Consider the following 20,310-nt stretch of genomic DNA (forward strand, 5'->3'; position numbering starts at 1 on the left):
TTATTTTAAATTATTTGTGTCCTTTACTCATTTACCTATTGGTGTCACAGTGGGGTTTGAAAAAATGCATTTGTATGAGCTTTTAAAATATAAAGGATATATATTTTGTCATATTTGTCTGACTGTCCTCATCTGCCTTTTAAATTTGTTTGACGTACAGTTTCAAATTTTAAATTACTCAATATTATCTGGCCATCTATGATTTTTTTTTTTGAACTAAGAAAGTCTTGTATCCAGTGCTTAAACATTTCTGTTTTTTTCCCCCTAATATTAATACTAAATGTAGAAGCGCATTTATTTAATTTTTTTCATCTACCTGGATATGTGTGATATATATTGTCAAACTGATTTCACATAGCTAACAAATTATCTACCCCATCAGTGGACATGTTTGTTTCAAAGAAAGAAAAAGCTGAAATGCCACCAGAGAACTACCTATATTTAGATTGGAGTGAGAGAAGGACTTCTTTGCTATTTAAGTTACAGACTGGGTTTTCTTCGGATGCAGAAGAATGAAGGGTCATAAGGAAGTTAAAAAAAAAAAGATAATTTGGTCAGATTTAAGATTATGAGGATTTTCTCCCCTATGAATGAGTCCAAATAAAGTAAAAACATTTGGACTTTCAAGCAATGGGAAACAAATTTCATTCCAAAAAGACAAAAATCACATAAAATATATACTTGAGATCGATGTTATAGTCTACTAAATAGTAACAAAACGGGGATGATGAATGGTCAAAAAAAACAGGAAAATGATAATAACCACAGAAGGAAGGGGAAAACTACAAAAAATATAGTAAAGGAAAAGATAAATCTGAAGTATGAAGAGCTCAGCAGCTTAACATTTGATTTTTTCTACTGATAGCTTAAGTTGCAACTCTTTTCTTATTGCTTTCAAAACCCAACCATCTTTTTTCTGCATTTTTAGAGATTCAACTAGGAAAATGTGTGAATGGAGAGCCCTGGGTGATAGAGAATAAACTGTTCTTGGGTTGTAAAATACTCTGGACTCAAAGTAACCATCTACTAAAGTAGCCTGAATGAAGGTCTGATTCATTTTTGAACTGTCATAATATCCAGCATATTTATTTCATTCAATAAGTATTTGTTATAAATAGGTATTACTTTAATACTTAAATTAATTCACATTTTCTACTCCTGTTCCAGACTGTTAAAAATTAAACATAACATAGTTAAACCAAATTGTGATATAAATTGTAATAAGGAATTATTTTTTCAAGCAGTAGAATAAACCTGAATTGCTTTCATTACCATTACTACATTGACTATTAACCTTTTTTTTAAATGGGAAAATCCCAAAGCCTTCTGCCATAATTTATAAAATTACACCTAAGGGGCTATCTTTGAAAAATCAAAGAGCTTACCTTACTGACACCAACTTCAGGGATTCGGAGAGTATGTTCCATATCTTTTTCTCTGCAGAGTTAAGTAAAATGTCTTTAATAATTTCTGAAACATATATATAAATGCAGCACTTACAGTGACATGGAAAGAATTCTTTTTTAAAGATAGGTTTTCTATTTTTTAAAGATAATGTTAAAGAAACAAAAACAAAAAAAAGATAATGTTAAAATGCAAGTCTATCACTCTTAAGTCCAGTTTTCTTAATTCTATTCTAAATTTCCTGTTTGGAAAGAGGTTCAGAATTACTTTTATTCTTCAGTACCTCTACTCCAGGCTAATAAACAGCCAGTGGGACAAAATATCCTTTATATTTATCCAGATCTGTTGACTGTTTCCACTTCTATTACTACAGGTAAAAAGAGCATACTATTCTTCAAGAATTTAAGATGAAGAAATTGTGTAGAGTATGAATTAAGGATAGACTGTCTTTCCCACTGGGAAGAAATGAAATTATCCTACTCCAGATTAAAATCTACCTCTCTACAAGCTGATTATGAGTTACAAAGCAGTAAAGGAAAAGAAGCAGAGAAGACCCCCAATACCAGGCTTAAGTTATTTAAACCTAAAAAGGGCAGTACAAAGGGTAAGAAAATGATAAAATTTCTGTAGAAAGCATCATCAAAATTTTATCTTTACATAGGCAGTCCCCTTAAGGGATTATGAAGTTGTATCCTTAACTGACTTCCAAAAGCAAACAACAAAAGGTAAATGTCAATAATACTGAGTAGGAGAGGGAAGGACATGGATGTCATTTTTTTTGCCTATTCAACAAACACCATGCATATTTCATGATAACTACTCAAAGAAATGCACAATCTACTGGAGTAAGTCAAATATACAAATATAATAATAGTAAACATGCTTACCTTCCAATTGTAGCAGGGTTTACAGCTGTAATGATAAACAGGGATCCTGTCTGCAATACTGGTGATCTAATAACAATTACTCTAATACATGGGGGCCAAATTTTTTCTTCATCTGCCAAAGAAAAAGTGGGTAAATATTAATTCAAATGCTATGGAAAAAAATAGAAATGTCTAGATATGAGTAGTAGGCATCCATAAAATAAAAATTTACTGATAAAAATATCTTAATTCTATTTAAAACAACCTTCTTAAATTCTGCAAAATGACACACACAATGAGTAAGGCTTAACACTGTTATCAACTTAAAGTGATCAACCTAAAGGTATTCAGCAAATTCAGCATCTATCACAATTGTTAAAAAATCAACTCTCTCTTTTTTAGGGTCTTGGAATTTGAAAATATCCCAAACAAGCATTTTATATTATGTTAGAAAAATTGAATCTACCTTTTTTAAAAAAAGTGAAATTACATTAAGAACAAAATAAGCTCATGTACTCCCAATACGAAATCCTGAGTTTTAAAAGTATATCTTTATATCCTCAAATAAACAAAGACTTACTATAATACCTATGTAGCTGAATTCATGGACTACATTTTTTTTTTAAAACAGCTGCAATCCCTTTATTTATTTATTTTATTAAAGTATCATTGATATACAATCTTACGGTTGTTTCAATATACAACACTGTGGTTCAACAGTTACCCATATTATTAAATCCTAACCCCCTCTAGTGCAGTCACTATCTATCATCGTCCTAAGATGTTACAGAACGATTAACTATATTCTCCATGTTGTACTACCAATGGTCTATACTTTTTAAAGTTAATTTGCCTTTCCCCACCTCAATTACAAAAGTATGACAAATATCTAACACACTAAAACAGACTTAATACATTCTTCAGGATCAGAATGTAGGTAAATTGATTTTGTACTCTATTGTCTAGGCAATTCAATGCAACCAACCTTCAAGGTCCCATTATTAGTAATTTATTCATACCCTACATCTTGAAAATAACCAAGTGGTAGCCCATGTAATTTTCATAATGTCACTAAAACAATCAGTTTACTTTTTGGCAGATATACTACATGAGTTAATAACACATTTTTAACTGTATTGCTCTTTTACAATGACCAGACTGGGTTATTTATGTAAAATGTATTTGCTCACCTTCATCCTCAGTATCTTCTGCAGTTTCATTGTTTTCACTGGTAATGTCTTCATCATAACTGTCCTCAGTCTGAGAGTCTGTAATTTCACCTTCTTCTGGCTCACTATCAGTCTCTATGATTTTCTCATCTTTAAAAGAAGTCGAACTATAGATGTTTTCATTAAGATGAGATTCTATAGTTTGTCTGCTAACTGGAACAGTGAATTGAAGGGGACTGTTTTTGTAACGAATGTCTATTTTAGCTTTCTTTTTCACATTTGCAAAATCTTCTCCCTCACTGCAGCTTACATGTTCAATACTGGACGTTTTTTGATCTTCTGAATTCAAATCCTGGAAAGATAGGCAAGGCGGTGGGAACAGGAGAGAATAGTCTTAAACATGACAATCTTATAAGGTTTAAACACTAAATGTTTCAATGAATTTGGTGAGATATACATACAGTGAAATAAAAATTGCTATTATCTGTACCCCCTCTTCCTCTCATGTTCCCTTTCTTGGTAATGACATTACCATCCATTTATCATCCAAATCAAAAACCTTATAGTTATCTTTGACATCCCCTTAACCATCACATGGAATCAATTACCAAGCACTACAGACTATGTTACAGTTCATCTCAATTCTCTTTCCTTAGCTATTCTCAGTGCCCTAACTATCCCAGTCTAGACCCTCATCACATATTGCTTGGACCATGCAACAGCCTAGAACAATGCTATCCAACAAAAATGTAATACAAGCTATAATTTAAATTTTCTAGTAGCCACATTAAAAAGGTAAAAAGCAGGTGAAATTCATTATATCTAACCCAGTATTTACAAAATATTACATAACTATAAATATTAACATTTAGTCAACATAAAAATAATGAAATATTTTACATGGACCTCCTGTACTAAGTCTTCAAAACTGAGTGTACTTAACACCTTAATAAGACCACCAGCTATATTTCAAATGTTCTATAGTCATATGTAGCTAGTGGCTACCTTACTGGACAGTGAGGCCTAGAGAATAAATACATCTACCTTAAATTTTCTTTTTGAACTTATAACCAATCAAGCCAGCACACATAAAATACAGAATCGCCTTTAATTACTGCAAGCAGGAATTCAAAGATCCAAATGTACCTAATATAGCCGAACTAAAATTTTGCTAAATACAGTACTTCATTAAGTTGATTTGATAATACACAACAATTTAAAGTACAAATGAATCAGTTATATCTTTTCTATGCCAAAATTCCTACTTACCTGGCATAAGCCCTTCATTATTATACACATATATTTGGCATGCCTTTTGACAAATGAATCTATTATTTTAACCTTAGAAAAAGTAGTTATTTTTCTCCTTTTCCTTTGGTTTGTAACACACACTGAATTTTCTTTCTACCTTATAGCAACATGATGAAGTGAATTAATAGGTTCCTCTGTTATTTTATAAAATATGAGAGTATCTCAAACACATATTTTTAATAGCACCATAAATTCAGTTTGGAGAGTAGCTAAACACTCATAGTATGATAAAATGTATATACTTCCAGCAATACACCCACCAAGGACAAGAGCAAGGGCAAGGGGCTGAAAAACTGTGAGAGCTTTAAAGGCTGTTGTGAAAAAAATTCCCTATCTATATATATACTCTGAAAAAAAAAAAAGCAGTTTTCAATCTCATATGTTTTATTATTATTACTGCTTGTAGGCCAACATATGCAGGGGAAAATGAGTGAAAATTGCCACAGGGTCTTTTAAAAAACTTTTTGCCAGGAGCCAAGATGGCGGCGTAAGTAGGACAGTGGGAATCTCTTCCCAAAAACATACATATTTTTGAAAATACAACAAATATAACTAATCCTAAAAGAGAGACCAGAAGACACAGGACAACAGCCAGACTACATCCACACCTGTGAGAACCCAGTGCCTGGTGAAAGGGGTAAGATACAAGCCCCAGCCCGGCGGGACCTGAGCGCCCCTCACCCCAGCACCAGGTGGCAGGAGAGGAGTCGGAGTGGGGAGGGAGAGGGAGCCCAGGACTGCTGAACACCCAGCCCCAGCCATCTGGACCAGAGCGCAGACAGAGTACATGCGTGGGGTACTGAATACTAGGGAAACAGGGCAGCAAGATGGGTGAGCGGGTCCCGAAGCTGATGCCCCTGTGAAAAAGAAAAGCGAGTGCTTTCTGAAAGTCTTAAAGGGACAGGGACGCAACAGCTGGACGGAAACAACCCACGTCACAGTCCAGCAGCTGGAAATTCCAGGGAAACCCGGGTGCACTAACCCCCTGGGCAACAGCTCTGAGACCCCTCACGGAGGTAAACAGCCAAACAGCCCCCCGTCCATTACCCCTCCGGGGCACGGCCAAAGCAGAGAAGCAGCCTGAGGCTGGCTACGCCCTCAGCAAGGGAGCTTCCTCCATACCAGCCAGGCAAGACACAAAGACCCAGCCTACACGCAATTGCCCAACACAAGCCACTAGGGGATGCGGTTGTTCCAGTAAAGAAAGGCCAGTAGCAAGTGGAAAGTTTGGCTCTCCCAGCTGACAGTCAATAGCACATATCAACATGAAAAGGCAAAAAAATTTGATCCAGACAAGACTAACCCACACAGCTTCGGCATCTGCTACATCTTCCCCTGAGAAGGAACCTGGGGAGATAGATTTAGCCAGTCTTTCTGAAAAAGAATGCAAAACAAAAGTCATAACCATGCTGATGGACTTGCAGAGAAATATGTAAGAACTAAGGAAGGAGAATACAGAAATAAAACAAGCTGTGGAAGGACATCGAAACGGAATGGACGAGATGCAAGAGACCATTAATGGACTAGAAAACAGAGAACAGGAACGCAGAGAAGCTGATGCAGAGAGAGATAAAAGGATCTCCAGGAATGAAAGAATTTTAAGAGAGCTGAGTGACCAATCGAAAAGGAACAGTATATGCATTATAGGGATACCAGAAGAACAAGAGAGAGGAAAAAGGGATAGAAAGTGTCTTTGAAGAAATAATTGCCAAAAACTTCCCCAAACTAGGGGAAGAAATGGCCTCTCAGACCACAGACGTACACAGAACTCCCATGACAAGGGACACAAGGAAGGCAACACCAAGACACATAATAATTAAAATGGCAAAGATCAAAGACAAGGACAAAGTATTAAAGGCAGCCAGAGAGAAAAAAAAAAGGTTACCTACAAAGGAAAAGCCATCAGGCTATCATCAGACTTCTCAACAGAAACTCTACAGGCCAGAAGAGAATGGCATGATATACTTAATGCAATGAAACAGAAGGGCCTCGAACCAAGACTACTGTATCCAGCACGACTATCATTTAAATATGAAGGAGGGATTAAACAATTCCCAGACAAGCAAAAGTTGAGGGAATTTGCCTCCCACAAACCACCTCTTCAGGGCATCCTACAGGGACTGCTCTAGATGGGAGCACTCCTAAAAAGACCACAGAACAAAACACCCAACTTATGAAGAAGAGAGGAAGAGGAATAAGAAGGGAGAGAAATAAAGAATCATCAGACCGCGTTTATAATAGCTCAACAAGCAAGTTAAGTTAGACAGTAAGACAGTAAAGAAACGAACCCTGAACCTTTGGTAACCACAAACTTAAAGCCTGCAATGGCAATAAGTTCATACCTTCAATAATCACCCTAAATGTAAATGGACTGAATGCACCAATCAAATGACACAGAGTAATAGAATGGATAAAAAAGCCATATGCTGCTTACAAGAGACTCACCTCAAACCCAAAGACATGCACAGACTTAAAGTCAAGGGATGGAAAAAGATATTTCATGCAAACAACAAAGAGAAGAAAGTAGGTGTTGCAATTCTGGTATCAGACAAAACAGACTTCAAAATAAAGAATGTAACAAAAGACAAAGAAGGACATTACATAATGATAAAGGGCTCAGTCCAACAAGAGCATATAACCACTGTAAATATATATATATCCAATACAGGAGCGCCAACATACCTGAAACAAATATTAACAGAACTAAAGGAGCAAATAGAATGCAATGCATTCATTCTAGGAGACTTCAACACACCACTCACTCCAAAGGACAGATCCACCTGACAGAAAATAAGTAAGGACACAGAGGCACTAAACCACACACTAGAACAGATGGACCTAATAGACATCTACAGAACTCTACATCCAAAAGCAACAGGATACACATACTTCTCAAGTGCACATAGAACATTCTCCAGAACAGACCACATACTAGGCCACAAAAGGAGCCTCAGTAAATTTCAAAAGATTGAAATCCTACCAACCAACTTTTCAGACCACAAAGGCATAAAACTAGAAATAAACTGTACAAAGAAAGCAAAAAGGCTCACAAACACATGGAGGCTTAACAACACGCTCCTAAATAATCAATGGATCAATGACCAAATCAAAATGGAGATCCAGCAATTTATGGGAACAAATGAGAACAACAACACAAAGCCCCAACTACTGTGGGATACAGCAAAAGCAGTCTTAAGAGGAAAGTATATAGCAATCCAGGCATATTTAAAGAAGGAAGAACATTCTCCTAAAAGTTTTCCAAAAAATAGAAGAGGAGGGAATACTCCCAAACTCATTCTATGAAGCCAACATCACCCTAATACCAAAACCAGGCAAAGACCCCACCAAAAAAGAAAACTAGAGGCCAATATCCCTGATGAACGTAGATGCAAAAGCACTCAACAAAATATTAGCAAACCGAATTCAAATATACATCAAAAGGATCATACACCATGACCAAGAAGGATTCATCCCAGGGATGCGAGGATGGTACAACATTCGAAAATCCATCAACATCATCCACCACATCAACAAAAAGAAAGACAAAAACCACATGATCATCTCCATAGATGCAGAAAAAGCATTTGACAAAATTCAACATCCATTCATGATAAAAACTCTCAGCAAAATGGGTATAGAGGACAAGCACCTCAACATAATAAAGGGTATATATGATAAACCCACAGCCAACATTATACTGAACAGCGAGAAGCTGAAAGCTTTTCCTCTGAGATCGGGAACTAGACAGGGATGCCCACTCTCCCCACTGTTATTTAACATAGTACTGGAGGTCCTAGCCACGGCAATCAGACAAAGCAAAGAAATACAAGGAATCCAGATTGGTAAAGAAGAAGTTAAACTGTCACTATTTGCAGATGACATGATATTGTACATAAAAAACCCTAAAGACTCCACTCCAAAACTACCAGAACTGATATCAGAATACAGCAAAGTTGCAGAATACAAAATTAACACACAGAAATCTGTAGCTTTCCTATACACTAACAATGAACCAATAGAAAGAGAAATCAGGAAAACAATTCCATTCACAATTGCATCAAAAAGAATTAAATGCCTAGGAATAAACCTAACCAAAGAAGTGAAAGACCTATACCCTGAAAACTACAAGTCACTCTTAAGAGAAATTAAAGGGGACACTAATAAATGGAAACTCATCCCATGCTCGTGGCTAGGAAGAATTAATATCGTTAAAATGGTCATCCTGCCCAAAGCAATATACAGATTTGATGCAATCCCCATCAAATTACCAGCAACATTCTTCAATGAACTGGAACAAAGAATTCAAAAATTCATATGGAAACACCAAAGAACCCGAATAGCCAAAGCAATCCTGAGAAAGAAAAATAAAGTAGGGGGGATCTCACTCCCCAACTTCAAGCTCTATTACAAAGCCATAGTAATCAAGACAATTTGGTACTGGCACAAGAACAGAGCCACAGACCAGTGGAACAGACTAGAGACTCCAGACATTAACCCAAATATATATGGTCAATTAATATTTGATAAAGGAGCCATGGACATACAATGGCGAAATGACAGTCTCTTCAATAGATGGTGCTGGCAAAACTGGACGGCTACATGTAGGAGAATGAAACTGGACCATTGTCTAACCCCATACACAAAAGTAAATTCAAAATGGATCAAAGACCTGAATGTAAGTCATGAAACCATTAAACTCTTGGAAAAAAACATAGGCAAAAACATCTTAGACATAAACATGTGTGACCTCTTCTTGAACATATCTCCCCAGGCAAGGAAAACAGCAGCAAAAATGAACAAGTGGGACTATATTAAGCTGAAAAGCTTCTGTACAGCAAAAGACACCATCAATAGAACAAAAAGAAACCCTACAGTATGGGAAAATATATTTGAAAATGACACATCTGATAAAGGCTTGATGTCCAAAATATATAAAGAGCTCATATGCCTCAACAAACCAAAAACAAATAATCCAATTAAAAAATGGGCAGAGGAACTGAACAGACAATTCTCCAAAAAAGAAATACAGATGGCCAACAGACACATGAAAAGATGCTCCACATCGCTAATTATCAGAGAAATGCAAATTAAAACTACTATGAGGTATCGGTATCACCTCACACCAGTAAGGATGGCTACCATCCAAAAGACAAACAACAACAAATGTTGGTGAGGCTGTGGAGAAAGGGGAACCCTCCTACACTGCTGGTGGGAATGTAGATTAGTTCAACCATTGTGGAAAGCAGTATGGAGGTTCCTCAAAATGCTCAAAACAGACTTACCATTTGACCCAGGAATTCCACTCCTAGGAATTTACCCTAAGAACACAGCAATCAAGTTTGAAAAAGACAGATGCACCCCTATGTTTATCGCAGCACTATTTACAATAGCCAAGAATTGGAAGCAACCTAAATGTCCATTGGTAGATGAATGGATAAAGAACATGTGGTATATATACACAATGGAATATTACTCAGCCATAAGAAGAGGGCAAATCGTACCATTTGCAGCAACATGGATGGAGCTGGAGGGTACTATGCTCAGTGAAATAAGCCAAGCAGAGAAAGAGAAATACCAAATGATTTCACTCATCTGTGGAGTATAAGCACAAAGGAAAAACTGAAGGAACAAAACAGCAGCAGAATCACAGAACCCAAGAATGGATTAACAGGTACCAAAGGGAGAGGGGACTGGGGAGGATGGGTGGGTAGGGAGGGATAAGGGGCTGGGGGGGGGAGAAGAATGGGGGTATTAAGATTAGCATGCATAATGGGGGGGTGGTAGAACGGGGAGGGCTGTACTGCACAGAGAGGACAAGTGGTGATTCTGCTGCATTTTGCTATGCTGATGGATGGTGACTGTAGGGGGGTTTGTGGGGGGGACCTGGTATAGGGGAGAGCCTAGTAGACATAGTGTTCTTCATGTAAGTGTAGATTAATGATAACAAAAAAAAAAGAAAAGGGGGATTACTCCCTGATAGGATAAAACTAACGATAAAAATCAACGATTAATGCATGCTTTAAATATCCTTAATTTTCATCACTTAAAGGCTGTCAGATGATCGGCTATGGAAGTACATTTTTCTGATAATATTCCATTCTCTTAAAAAAAAAAAAAGAGTTCCTGTGTGGTGACCTCTCATGAGTTCTACACAATGGTATCATGGGCATATCAAAGTGTGGGCAAAGGGTCTGTTTGTGTTCATACAGAGGATCAAAGCCTAATTTGGCTACCCAGAAAATGAACTAAGATATGATATGAAGAAGAACTTCCAACATCAGCACTCTCTGGAAGAGTCATACCAGAAGATGATCATCAAAAAACCTCAACAAAGATCCAGGCGCTGCTACAGTTGTAGCTGCATTCATCCCACCGGTTCCTGGATTTGCCATGGGAATGAAGAAGGAGATGTCTAAGCTGGCCTGTGCATACAGTAAAACAGCAAATTTGACTGGATCTATACTGTTGGAACTCAACCAAGAATTAGGAAAAGTGCAAGTTGTAGCGCTCGAAAATCTTACAACTATAGACTATCTACGGTTAAAAGAACATATGGGATGTGAACAGATCCCAGAAATGGGCTGCTTTAATTTGTCTGATTGTTCAAGTACAGTTGGACAATATCCATCATATCATAGATAAATTTTCACAAATGCCTAGGGTGCCTAAATGGTTTTCTTGGCTTCACTGGAGATGGATGGTAATTATAGATTTGCTTTGTTTATGTCACCGTATTCCTATTATGTTAATATGTGTGTGCAAATTAGTTAGTAGTTTAAAACCTATACATACTTAAGGTACTCTACAAGAAGATATGTCAAAGAAATTATCAATCCTCCCATGTTTCCTTCCATATGCTACGTCTATAGCTTTTCTTCTTCCTTCCTAATTACAACCCTTAAATAGAATTCATGCCTCACATAGAATTTACCGAGTATCATAATTCTTCCAAGTGGTAAAGATACCTCAAGACAAATGCTGGGCATAGAAGCCACAGGGCATAAATCTGCAAAAAAGTAAAAAGCTAACCTTTTCAAACAATATTGCTTCTCTCTCACTTACCAACTTTACATTTCCCTGTATGGCCCCGGAAGATGACTGGTTAGCCAGAGACGAGTAAGATTCCTCAAGGGAGGAACAACCTAAGACAGGCACAGTTGCAGGGGGACCATCAGGTGAGAAATTGGGGATCAACAGAGGTGAGGTTTAGAACCTCACCCCCCCCCGTTTTGAGAGAAATCTTCTGCATCCGTGGATGTTTTATTACCCTTGTCTAGCTTGGATTAACACATAGTCTACAGGCACACACCTGATCATCGACATTTTCTCTCTTACAACACTAAACTATGTTTTCTACGTTTATCTTGCATCTACCTCCCACTCCAGCATTTTATTAAAAAAAATAATAATAATAATAATAATAATAATAATAATAATAAGGGAGAAATGTGGGATTCACATACAAACCAAGTATAAAAATCAAACGAATATTCATATTTGACCTGATTGTTTATAGTTCATAATGCGTGATGAAAACCGAAAGTTTCTGTGATGACTGCCCTTGTACTGTTCACCATGTAAGAACTTATTCACTATGTAAGAATTTGTTCACCATGTTAAGAACTTGTTCGTTATGCTTCAGAAGATTGGAGACTGACGAGAATTAGGCTTGGGGTGGATTAATGATTGTGCATTGAGCATTGACTCCCCTATACAGAATTTTATTGTTGTTAACAACCATTTGATCAATAAATATGAGAGATTCCCTCTCAAAAAAAAAAAAAAAAGAAAGAAAGAAAAAAATCTTTTTGCCAGTCCAGAATGTTATATAGATATTCACTGAAAGATAAGAAAGGGGGCCTACATGTGAGCATTGAGGCATATGTATGCATATTTCAAGTTATTTACTCCAATCTCCTCACCCTCCTCTGTTCCTTTCACAGCCCTCCACTTCCAGCGAATGAGGCTCAAGGACATCTTCAAAGACAAAGAAAAAGCTGAGGATGTCTTAACTGGTCTCCCATGCTTCACAATTACCTTTCAGAGTCCTTGGTGAATTTTCAAAATTCAATCAGGATTTTCTTTAAGTCTCTGTCTTGGAGTTCACATGGTAAAGATGAGCAGTTACAGGAGCTAAGCTGGACCAAAGTCTCACAGAATGCTTTCAAATTTCATTCTCTAGTTTGTCAGGAAAAGTCATCTGAGAACCCCTACATGTTGTTTTCTTATTGCTAAGAAGAAGTACTTTCACAGCCTATCCTTTCAAACAGTTCAACTACTAATAAAAGGCAGGAGTCATTAAAACAGAGGTCTTGAAAGCAAACAGAAAAATCATTTTCAGTATTTTAGTTAACACACTCTTCTATTCCTAGATATTGTCAACAAAAATATATAGAAAAATAAAAACAAATCAGATAGTAGAAAAAAAAACTAACAGAAACCCTATTCCATATTTGAACTTCAGTATTATATATTTAAATTCTTTTTCTTTGGTTAGAGAGAGAAAAACATGAGATAAAATTTCAAGAGTAAAACTGTACCTAATAGTTACCACAATTCACAAAATGCTAATATAACAAATAAGCCTCCTTTCCAGCCTATAAACACCAACCTTATCTGCTTAGGCAACAGAAATAAGAGCATCTATAACATTTTTTTTATATTTCTTCTTTCAATTTAATACCATAAGCTTTTTAAAAATTCCCCTTAGTCCAGAAAGAATACACAAATGTCAAATATTTGAATTAACAAATATGACAGAATAAAAATTCTCCTCAGTCTTTATGAACTATCACTTTAAGACCTAAATACTACTTTTAATTAAATGTACTATCATTTTCTTACCCACTATCTTGTGGGTCAGTTGGACTCTTTAATTTTCTTCTGTTCTTATTCTTTTTCGGATTAAAAAAAAAATTACTCAAAAATGAGATGCTCCAATTAAAGATTATTAACATTTTTATGGTTATTGAGACAAACAGTCATTTTCCAAAAGATACCAATTTACACTCCTAATAAATGACCTCCCCCTTTATTTGCTAGTTACGGATTTTTTTAATGTTTGCTAATATTTAAGTGTTGCTAATAATTTAAGCTAATATTTAAGTGTTGCTTTATTTTTTAAGATACTGCTCAACATGATTAAGAAAGTTGAATTTTTATTACTTCTGCTTATAAACGGTTTTTCTTTTATTGTGAACTGTGCATTGACATCAACTTATCAAATGAATCTCAATGTTCTTCCAAATTATATAACACAATACTATTTTATCTACCCTAAGTCTGCCCTCTTAAGAAATTCCTTCTACATCTAGTGACTGAGAATTTGTGAAAATCTGTTTTGCCCCATGTGCATGTTCCTTGGTTCACAGATTCCGGTATCTTGTTATCTTAGTGAATATGTTTGAAACACAGACTTACTGAATGATTTTCAGTTTCATCAAAAATGTTGGCTTAATTATGAGACTACCATTTTGTAAATGAAAACATTACCTTTTCCTCGTTTGTTATAGAAGAATCTGGATCCTTCCTTTTCTTCTTCAATTTTTTATCTTTACTTTGTTTTGTGCCAGAAGTCTGGTAAGATTGCAAATCTACTCGAGAATGAAACTGATATCGACCACTTTCCACATCACAGTAGTAATAAATTCCAGTAGAAGGATCATAATATAGTTGATTTTCCTTTCAAAGTCAAGAAAACAGTAAATTCTATTCAGGTAAGATGAAATAAAATTTAAAAATTAACTCAACAGAAATGCCCTTAAAATTTCCTCAGTCTTTATAAACTATCACTTTAAGGCCTAAATATGCTTTTTCAAGTAAATATACTATCATTTTCTTACCCAGTATCTTGTGGGCCAACTTCTCCCTTTTCTTCTGTTCTTATAAATATTGCTCTACAACTGAACAAAGTCATTTTCCTTTTTTGGATTTTTAAAAAAAATAAATTACTCAAAGTGAGATTTTCCAATTAAAGAATATTAGTATTTTTATGGTTATTGAGAGAAACAGCCAATTTGTTTCCCTAAAAGATACAAATTTATACTAATATGACCTATTCTGTAATTGCTAGCTATGGATTTTTAAGATTAATATAGCCAAGTACAGTAAATGATCTTTTCAAGAACTATAGTATTTTCAGAAGATAATGAATAAAGATAACAGAATGAAAAACCCTGGCAATTTTCCAAAATACTTTGTTATTCAATATCTACTCTGATTTTCCTAGTATGAAAATAAATACATTTAAATATTAAACTGAATCTCATGAAACTGCCAGTATTTGATCATTTTATTACACAAACAGCAATTTCATATGGTTCAATTTAATACATTAATGAAAAGTGGCAAAGAACCTTTTAGAAGTTATGAAAACTAGGGCATGCATCAGAAGAAGCTGACCATATAAAAGCAATTCCAGGCTCATCATCCTTAAGATTACATGACTTGGTAGTTTAAACCCCCAAACCTTCCTCTCAGTATTACAAAACAAAAATTTGCCTTTTAATGTTCACTACTAAAAGCTCCAAACAAAAATTTGAAAATAAAATAAAGATCATGAATAGTACAACATAACATTCTATTTTAAAAAATAGGTAACACTGTCTTCACTAATTAATTCTACAATTGGTAATTACATAAGACTTATGAGTAAAGCAGCCGTGCAAAAATAAATTTTGACAAATTATAGATAACACCTAGAAAGATAAAATTATGTAGTTATTTGATATGGGCCAGGAGTCTATAATCAAGATTTAATGAAGTTTTATTTTTATTTATATCATATATCCATGAAGATCAGACCAGAAAACACTTTATGATACACTGAGCTTAAACAACTAAACATATCTGAAAAAGAATAATTTATTTCCTTACTGTTAATACAACTGCAATTTACTGTTAATCCATTTTACACACCTCTTATAAAAATATTTGGAATTCTTACTATCTTTCCCTTACCTAAAAAATTAAATGGGGTATTCTAATCTTTATTTCCAGTGATAAGAGAACTTCCATAACTCAAACCATTTTATCTGTTACATCTTTCAACCCAAAATACAGACAACTTCAAAAATACAACAAAAACTTTACTTAATTAAAATAAAATGAAAATAGCACAAGTGAAATGGCAAAACAATGAAGTCTAATTTACTGAGACATATCACCTGGCAGAATGTAACTAACCATTTAGAGAATAGATGTAAGAAGGAAAGATACAGATAGGAAAGTCAGGGAATGACAAGGACTAATATCATGTACTTGCGAACTCTATATTCTCCTAGAAACCAAATAAGTAAGAGCTACTCTCTCTGATAGTAACAGTTAAAACATAATTTTCTGGGTATTAATTAGCATTGCCAATTAGCATACAAAGGATTTACAAAGTATACAAAAGGCAAACTGACAAACTAATGAAATCCCTCAACTAAGTAGGATATTTATTAGTATTACCATTATGTTCCCTAGATTAGTTAATAATAGTTCCAGTAACTGGAATGGTGAATATCTGCTCCACTTTTGGACACACTACATTCTGGAATTCCTGAAGACCAGATCACATGCCTAGAACATTGAGGCGGAGGTACATGGGTGAGTTCCATCGTTTGTTATCAAATCCCAAATAAAATCCATCTAAGTACCAGACTTTAATAGCCATAACACTGTATTATAAATCAAGTACTTTATTTTCTGGTTCTGTCTTAGTCTGTGTTCCATTACATTTCTGATTTCACAATAATTTCCTAGCTCTTACTGTTAACAGATTGATTTTTAAAAATTGAAATGCTTAAAAGCCACAGAATATAAAACAATAATAAACATGCTATTGCGAATTCAAGAAAAAGCCTTTCTCTGTGGCCTCAAATGGATTCAGGAATCATAAAGACATAATTATTCGAAATAACTTTTTAAAAAATCACCTTAAGGCTAGAATCAACAATGAAGCTTCGTAAGAAATTCTATTTGAAAATGATAGTTCATATTCTTAAACATTTTACAACACAGTTGTCTGCTTTTTAGAGCATAATAAATGCTCTAACATTTTGTATGTTATTTTACATATTAAACATTAGACCTCTCTAAAATATTAATCTATAACCACAATTACTTTATTTAATTAAAAATCTCAAGTGTAGCATCATAAGCTATTTCATATTTATTTACCCTTGTCAAATAGCTTTGAGTCACCAATTTATAAATGCAGCTTCTTGCTTTCCCTAATTCAGTTAGGATTGAATATTTGGTATCAAGCACCTAAGAATACAACCATACAGTATTTAAAGGTCAGAGACACTTACAGAATCATAATAGAAACCAGTGCTGTGGTCAAAATACAGTCCGGTATTCTCATCATAACTAAATCCAGTCTGTGATACAGCAGCTTCTGCTGCAGCTCTCAAACTTTCAGCTAATGATGGACCTTCTAAGGATGTATCTTCTGTTGCTAATGCAGATGCTGGTTCCTAGACAAAACACATTCATGTCAAATGAGAAGAAAACCTCCTGATAGCAATTTGTAAGTTGGCAGAATTCAAAACAATAAATAGACTTAAAAGTCATTTTAAGTCATGAGACTTCAATTTCTGCAATGGGAAGGGATGGCTATCAATTACAATTTGATCTGCTTTTTAAAATATTTCCTAGAGCATCAGTTTTGACCCAGTTTTGAGGAATTAAAAGTGAGTGACCATTACTCATAAATAAATGCCTGATACCGAAGGGAAGAATCCACAAAATAGGTACTGAAATATTCTTTAAGACAAATGATCTAGATTCTTTAGTAATTATGTGTTCAAAGGAAAAAATTTTTTAAAGAGAGATGGAGGAGAGATACAGATTATGATCACACATCAAGCCATTGCACAGTATGAACTTTACTGGGATCCTAATTCAAACAATCCATAAAAACAAATTCAAAAAACATTTAGGGAAATTTGAACAATGGCAGGATATATGACATAAAGGAAGCACTAAAAAAAAATTTGATGTGAACATGATATTGTGGTTATTATTCAAAATTTTTTGGTTGAGTCAATATATACAGGCAAATTTTGTTTTAGATTACACATATCATAGATTTTTGGAACACAAGAGAGAAGGAAAACAATTATAAATACGAAGTTCTACTTTTTCTCAAAAAATGTAATATTCACTGTATAATTATATATATAATGTGTAAAACTCTTGTGTATGTTGTGAGAGACCAAACAAGCCTATTTTTCTTACAAAGAAGGACAAGTTCTTGGGCATCAATGGTTTCATGTTAAGCATTTTCTTACCTGTGCATCTGAGGCAAAATGGTCCTCTTGTCCACATTTAACACTTTCTGCTGTATCAGTACCAGCATAAGCCTCATTTTCTATTTGCGACTGATCTTTAGAATTAAAAGTGGATGCTTCGATATCCTGATCTTGCTGAACTGACAGTTCAGTTTCTTTATCTGGAAGACTAACATCCTTATAGTAAGTCTGATAATAATAATCTGTAGCAAAAATAAATTGTGGTATATTAGAAGAGTGTATATAAAAAGGACTTAATTGCAAAACACTGGCATTGAACTCAACAGCACACATTGCAATCATATTTGTAAAACTGTACACATTTTATCAGACTAAAACTGATGGTGCAGATAAATGTGCATAAGAATGTATTTTTGGTTCTAATGTCACCTCCAGTACTTTAGTTGAAATTAAAAATTAAAATTAAAAAAAGATTTAGATTTGCCCCCTAACAAGAGAAGAAAACAGGTGGATAGGTTGTGTTATGTCAAAAAAAATTAGCAACTTTCAACAACTTCTAACTACATACCTTAATATCACTGTATATCAAATGACAACAGCATAAAGACAAATGTGCCAAGGGTTGATTTTTCTAACAAATTTCTCTCATGATGGTGACTTAAAAAAAAAAATCACACAGATACGTAATGTTAATAGTAATGCTGTGCTTACCAATGCAGTTAAATCATGTGCTGAATGAAACAAGGCAAATCTTAATTGAAAAAATCATTTCATGTGATCCCTATTTATTATGACTCAGTTTCTCAGTTATTTTGCCTCACAACATAATGTCATTGATGAGGCCATAGTTGCGGACTCACCATTCCCACAAGGATCTGAGAGACTGGCATTGAACACAATGCTAAGTGGAATGTACCAACAAGAAAATACAAGTGCCCCTGATCATAACCTGGTATGAGAGCAGATGGCTCACAGCATGGCAAAATAACTCAGTGAATGTGCCACTGAAAACATATTACCATTAAGTATGTATTTATAGGAATGACAATACTTTTCTGCTTTCCCACCAGAAGAGAAACACATTATCTGAAAATACCATATCATATGGAAAGAAGTCAACATTTTAACTGTTCTCATATTTATCCAGACATTTGTCTATTTTAAATTTAAAGAAAACTCCATGTTAGCATGATTTGAATGTGAAAGTATTAGGATATCTTCAACCATCAGCTGAATACCTGAGATTGACCAAGAAGAGTGGTTCTCTGTTTGCACCTCTACATCAGATGTTTTATTATCTTCATTTCTCCCACAATGGAGTATTTTACTGAGCTCCTCTACCTGAAAAAAAACACGGCTTTAGGAAAAATAAATCACATAGCAATCTAATAATATAGACACCATTCTATTGAAATTACAGAATTATTTCCCTTGCTAAAAGTTTTACAGAAGTAATAACAGCAGCTAGTTTCCCTTTGAGAAAAACTATAGTTGACTTTCACTTGTTACATTTGCAAAGGGAGATGTTTTAATTCTTATGCTCAACCCCAAAATATCTCCTCCAAAAATCACAGTGACTAAGTAGGACTTTGTTTACAAGATCCTTTTTTTCCAACAAATTTTATACTAATATTTTAGCCAGTCCTCCCTAAAGAAATAGGGAAAAAAAGTTAATTTCCATTCTCCAAACTAAATTACCCAGCATCATTTAGTATCTAGTAGCAATGTCTTCCACCTGGAATTACTTATTCACTTAAATACATTAATGCCACTCATATAACTTTAATGTACATTTTTCTTTAAATAGTAATCTTATGACTAAATAACTGCAGCAGATAGGAATAGAGGTGACTGCCTCAGAGGAGCACCTGTCCTCCCTGTGCCCCCCTGAATGCCAAGGCCAGAGCAACAGAGTGTGGAAACACCCACAAGTGGATGAGGGGCAGGCTCATCAACACACCTTAGTTGGATGTCATCTCAATGTGCAACAATGTCTATTGTAAGCATAAAAATACTAAGAAACAAACTTCTAAACAGTTGTTTTAATGATCCATAAAGCTTAAAAGGAGAAAGGTGATAAGACTGAGTATATAAAGATGATCTAGGCACTTCATAAATGATCAGATCTGTTGCACCACCAGGTAGTAGGCCTTGACCTCGGGTGAAGAAAGGCACCCATGGAGCAAAATGTAAGGAGGCACACACTGTCAGCTTTATGCAAGTACCAGACCTGTACCTGAGAAAGACCATTCTCGTGAATACTTCACCGAAGACTACTGATCGTCTCGCCCTAGTTCTGGCTCTGGCTACTACCACTATTAC

The 20,310-nt window shown here is 34.9% G+C and overlaps 1 protein-coding gene across 2 annotated transcripts in view; it reads right to left on the reverse strand.

Moving 5' to 3' along the window:
- The window catches only part of AGGF1 (angiogenic factor with G-patch and FHA domains 1), a 55,776-nt gene that overhangs the window by 33,430 nt on the left and 2,036 nt on the right, over window positions 1–20,310 (reverse strand). For both annotated transcript variants that reach the window (XM_073234916.1, XM_073234914.1), the window contains exons 2-8: window positions 19,227–19,329; window positions 18,028–18,230; window positions 17,047–17,211; window positions 14,243–14,431; window positions 3,461–3,791; window positions 2,292–2,403; window positions 1,386–1,437 (exon numbers count right to left, since the gene is read on the reverse strand). In XM_073234916.1, the coding sequence (XP_073091017.1) occupies window positions 1,386–1,437; window positions 2,292–2,403; window positions 3,461–3,791; window positions 14,243–14,431; window positions 17,047–17,211; window positions 18,028–18,230; window positions 19,227–19,329 (1,155 nt within the window). The remainder of the gene's footprint in view (window positions 1–1,385; window positions 1,438–2,291; window positions 2,404–3,460; window positions 3,792–14,242; window positions 14,432–17,046; window positions 17,212–18,027; window positions 18,231–19,226; window positions 19,330–20,310) is intronic.

Source organism: Manis javanica, chromosome 1 (assembly GCF_040802235.1).
Source record: "Manis javanica isolate MJ-LG chromosome 1, MJ_LKY, whole genome shotgun sequence".
NCBI classification, from domain to species: domain Eukaryota; kingdom Metazoa; phylum Chordata; class Mammalia; order Pholidota; family Manidae; genus Manis; species Manis javanica.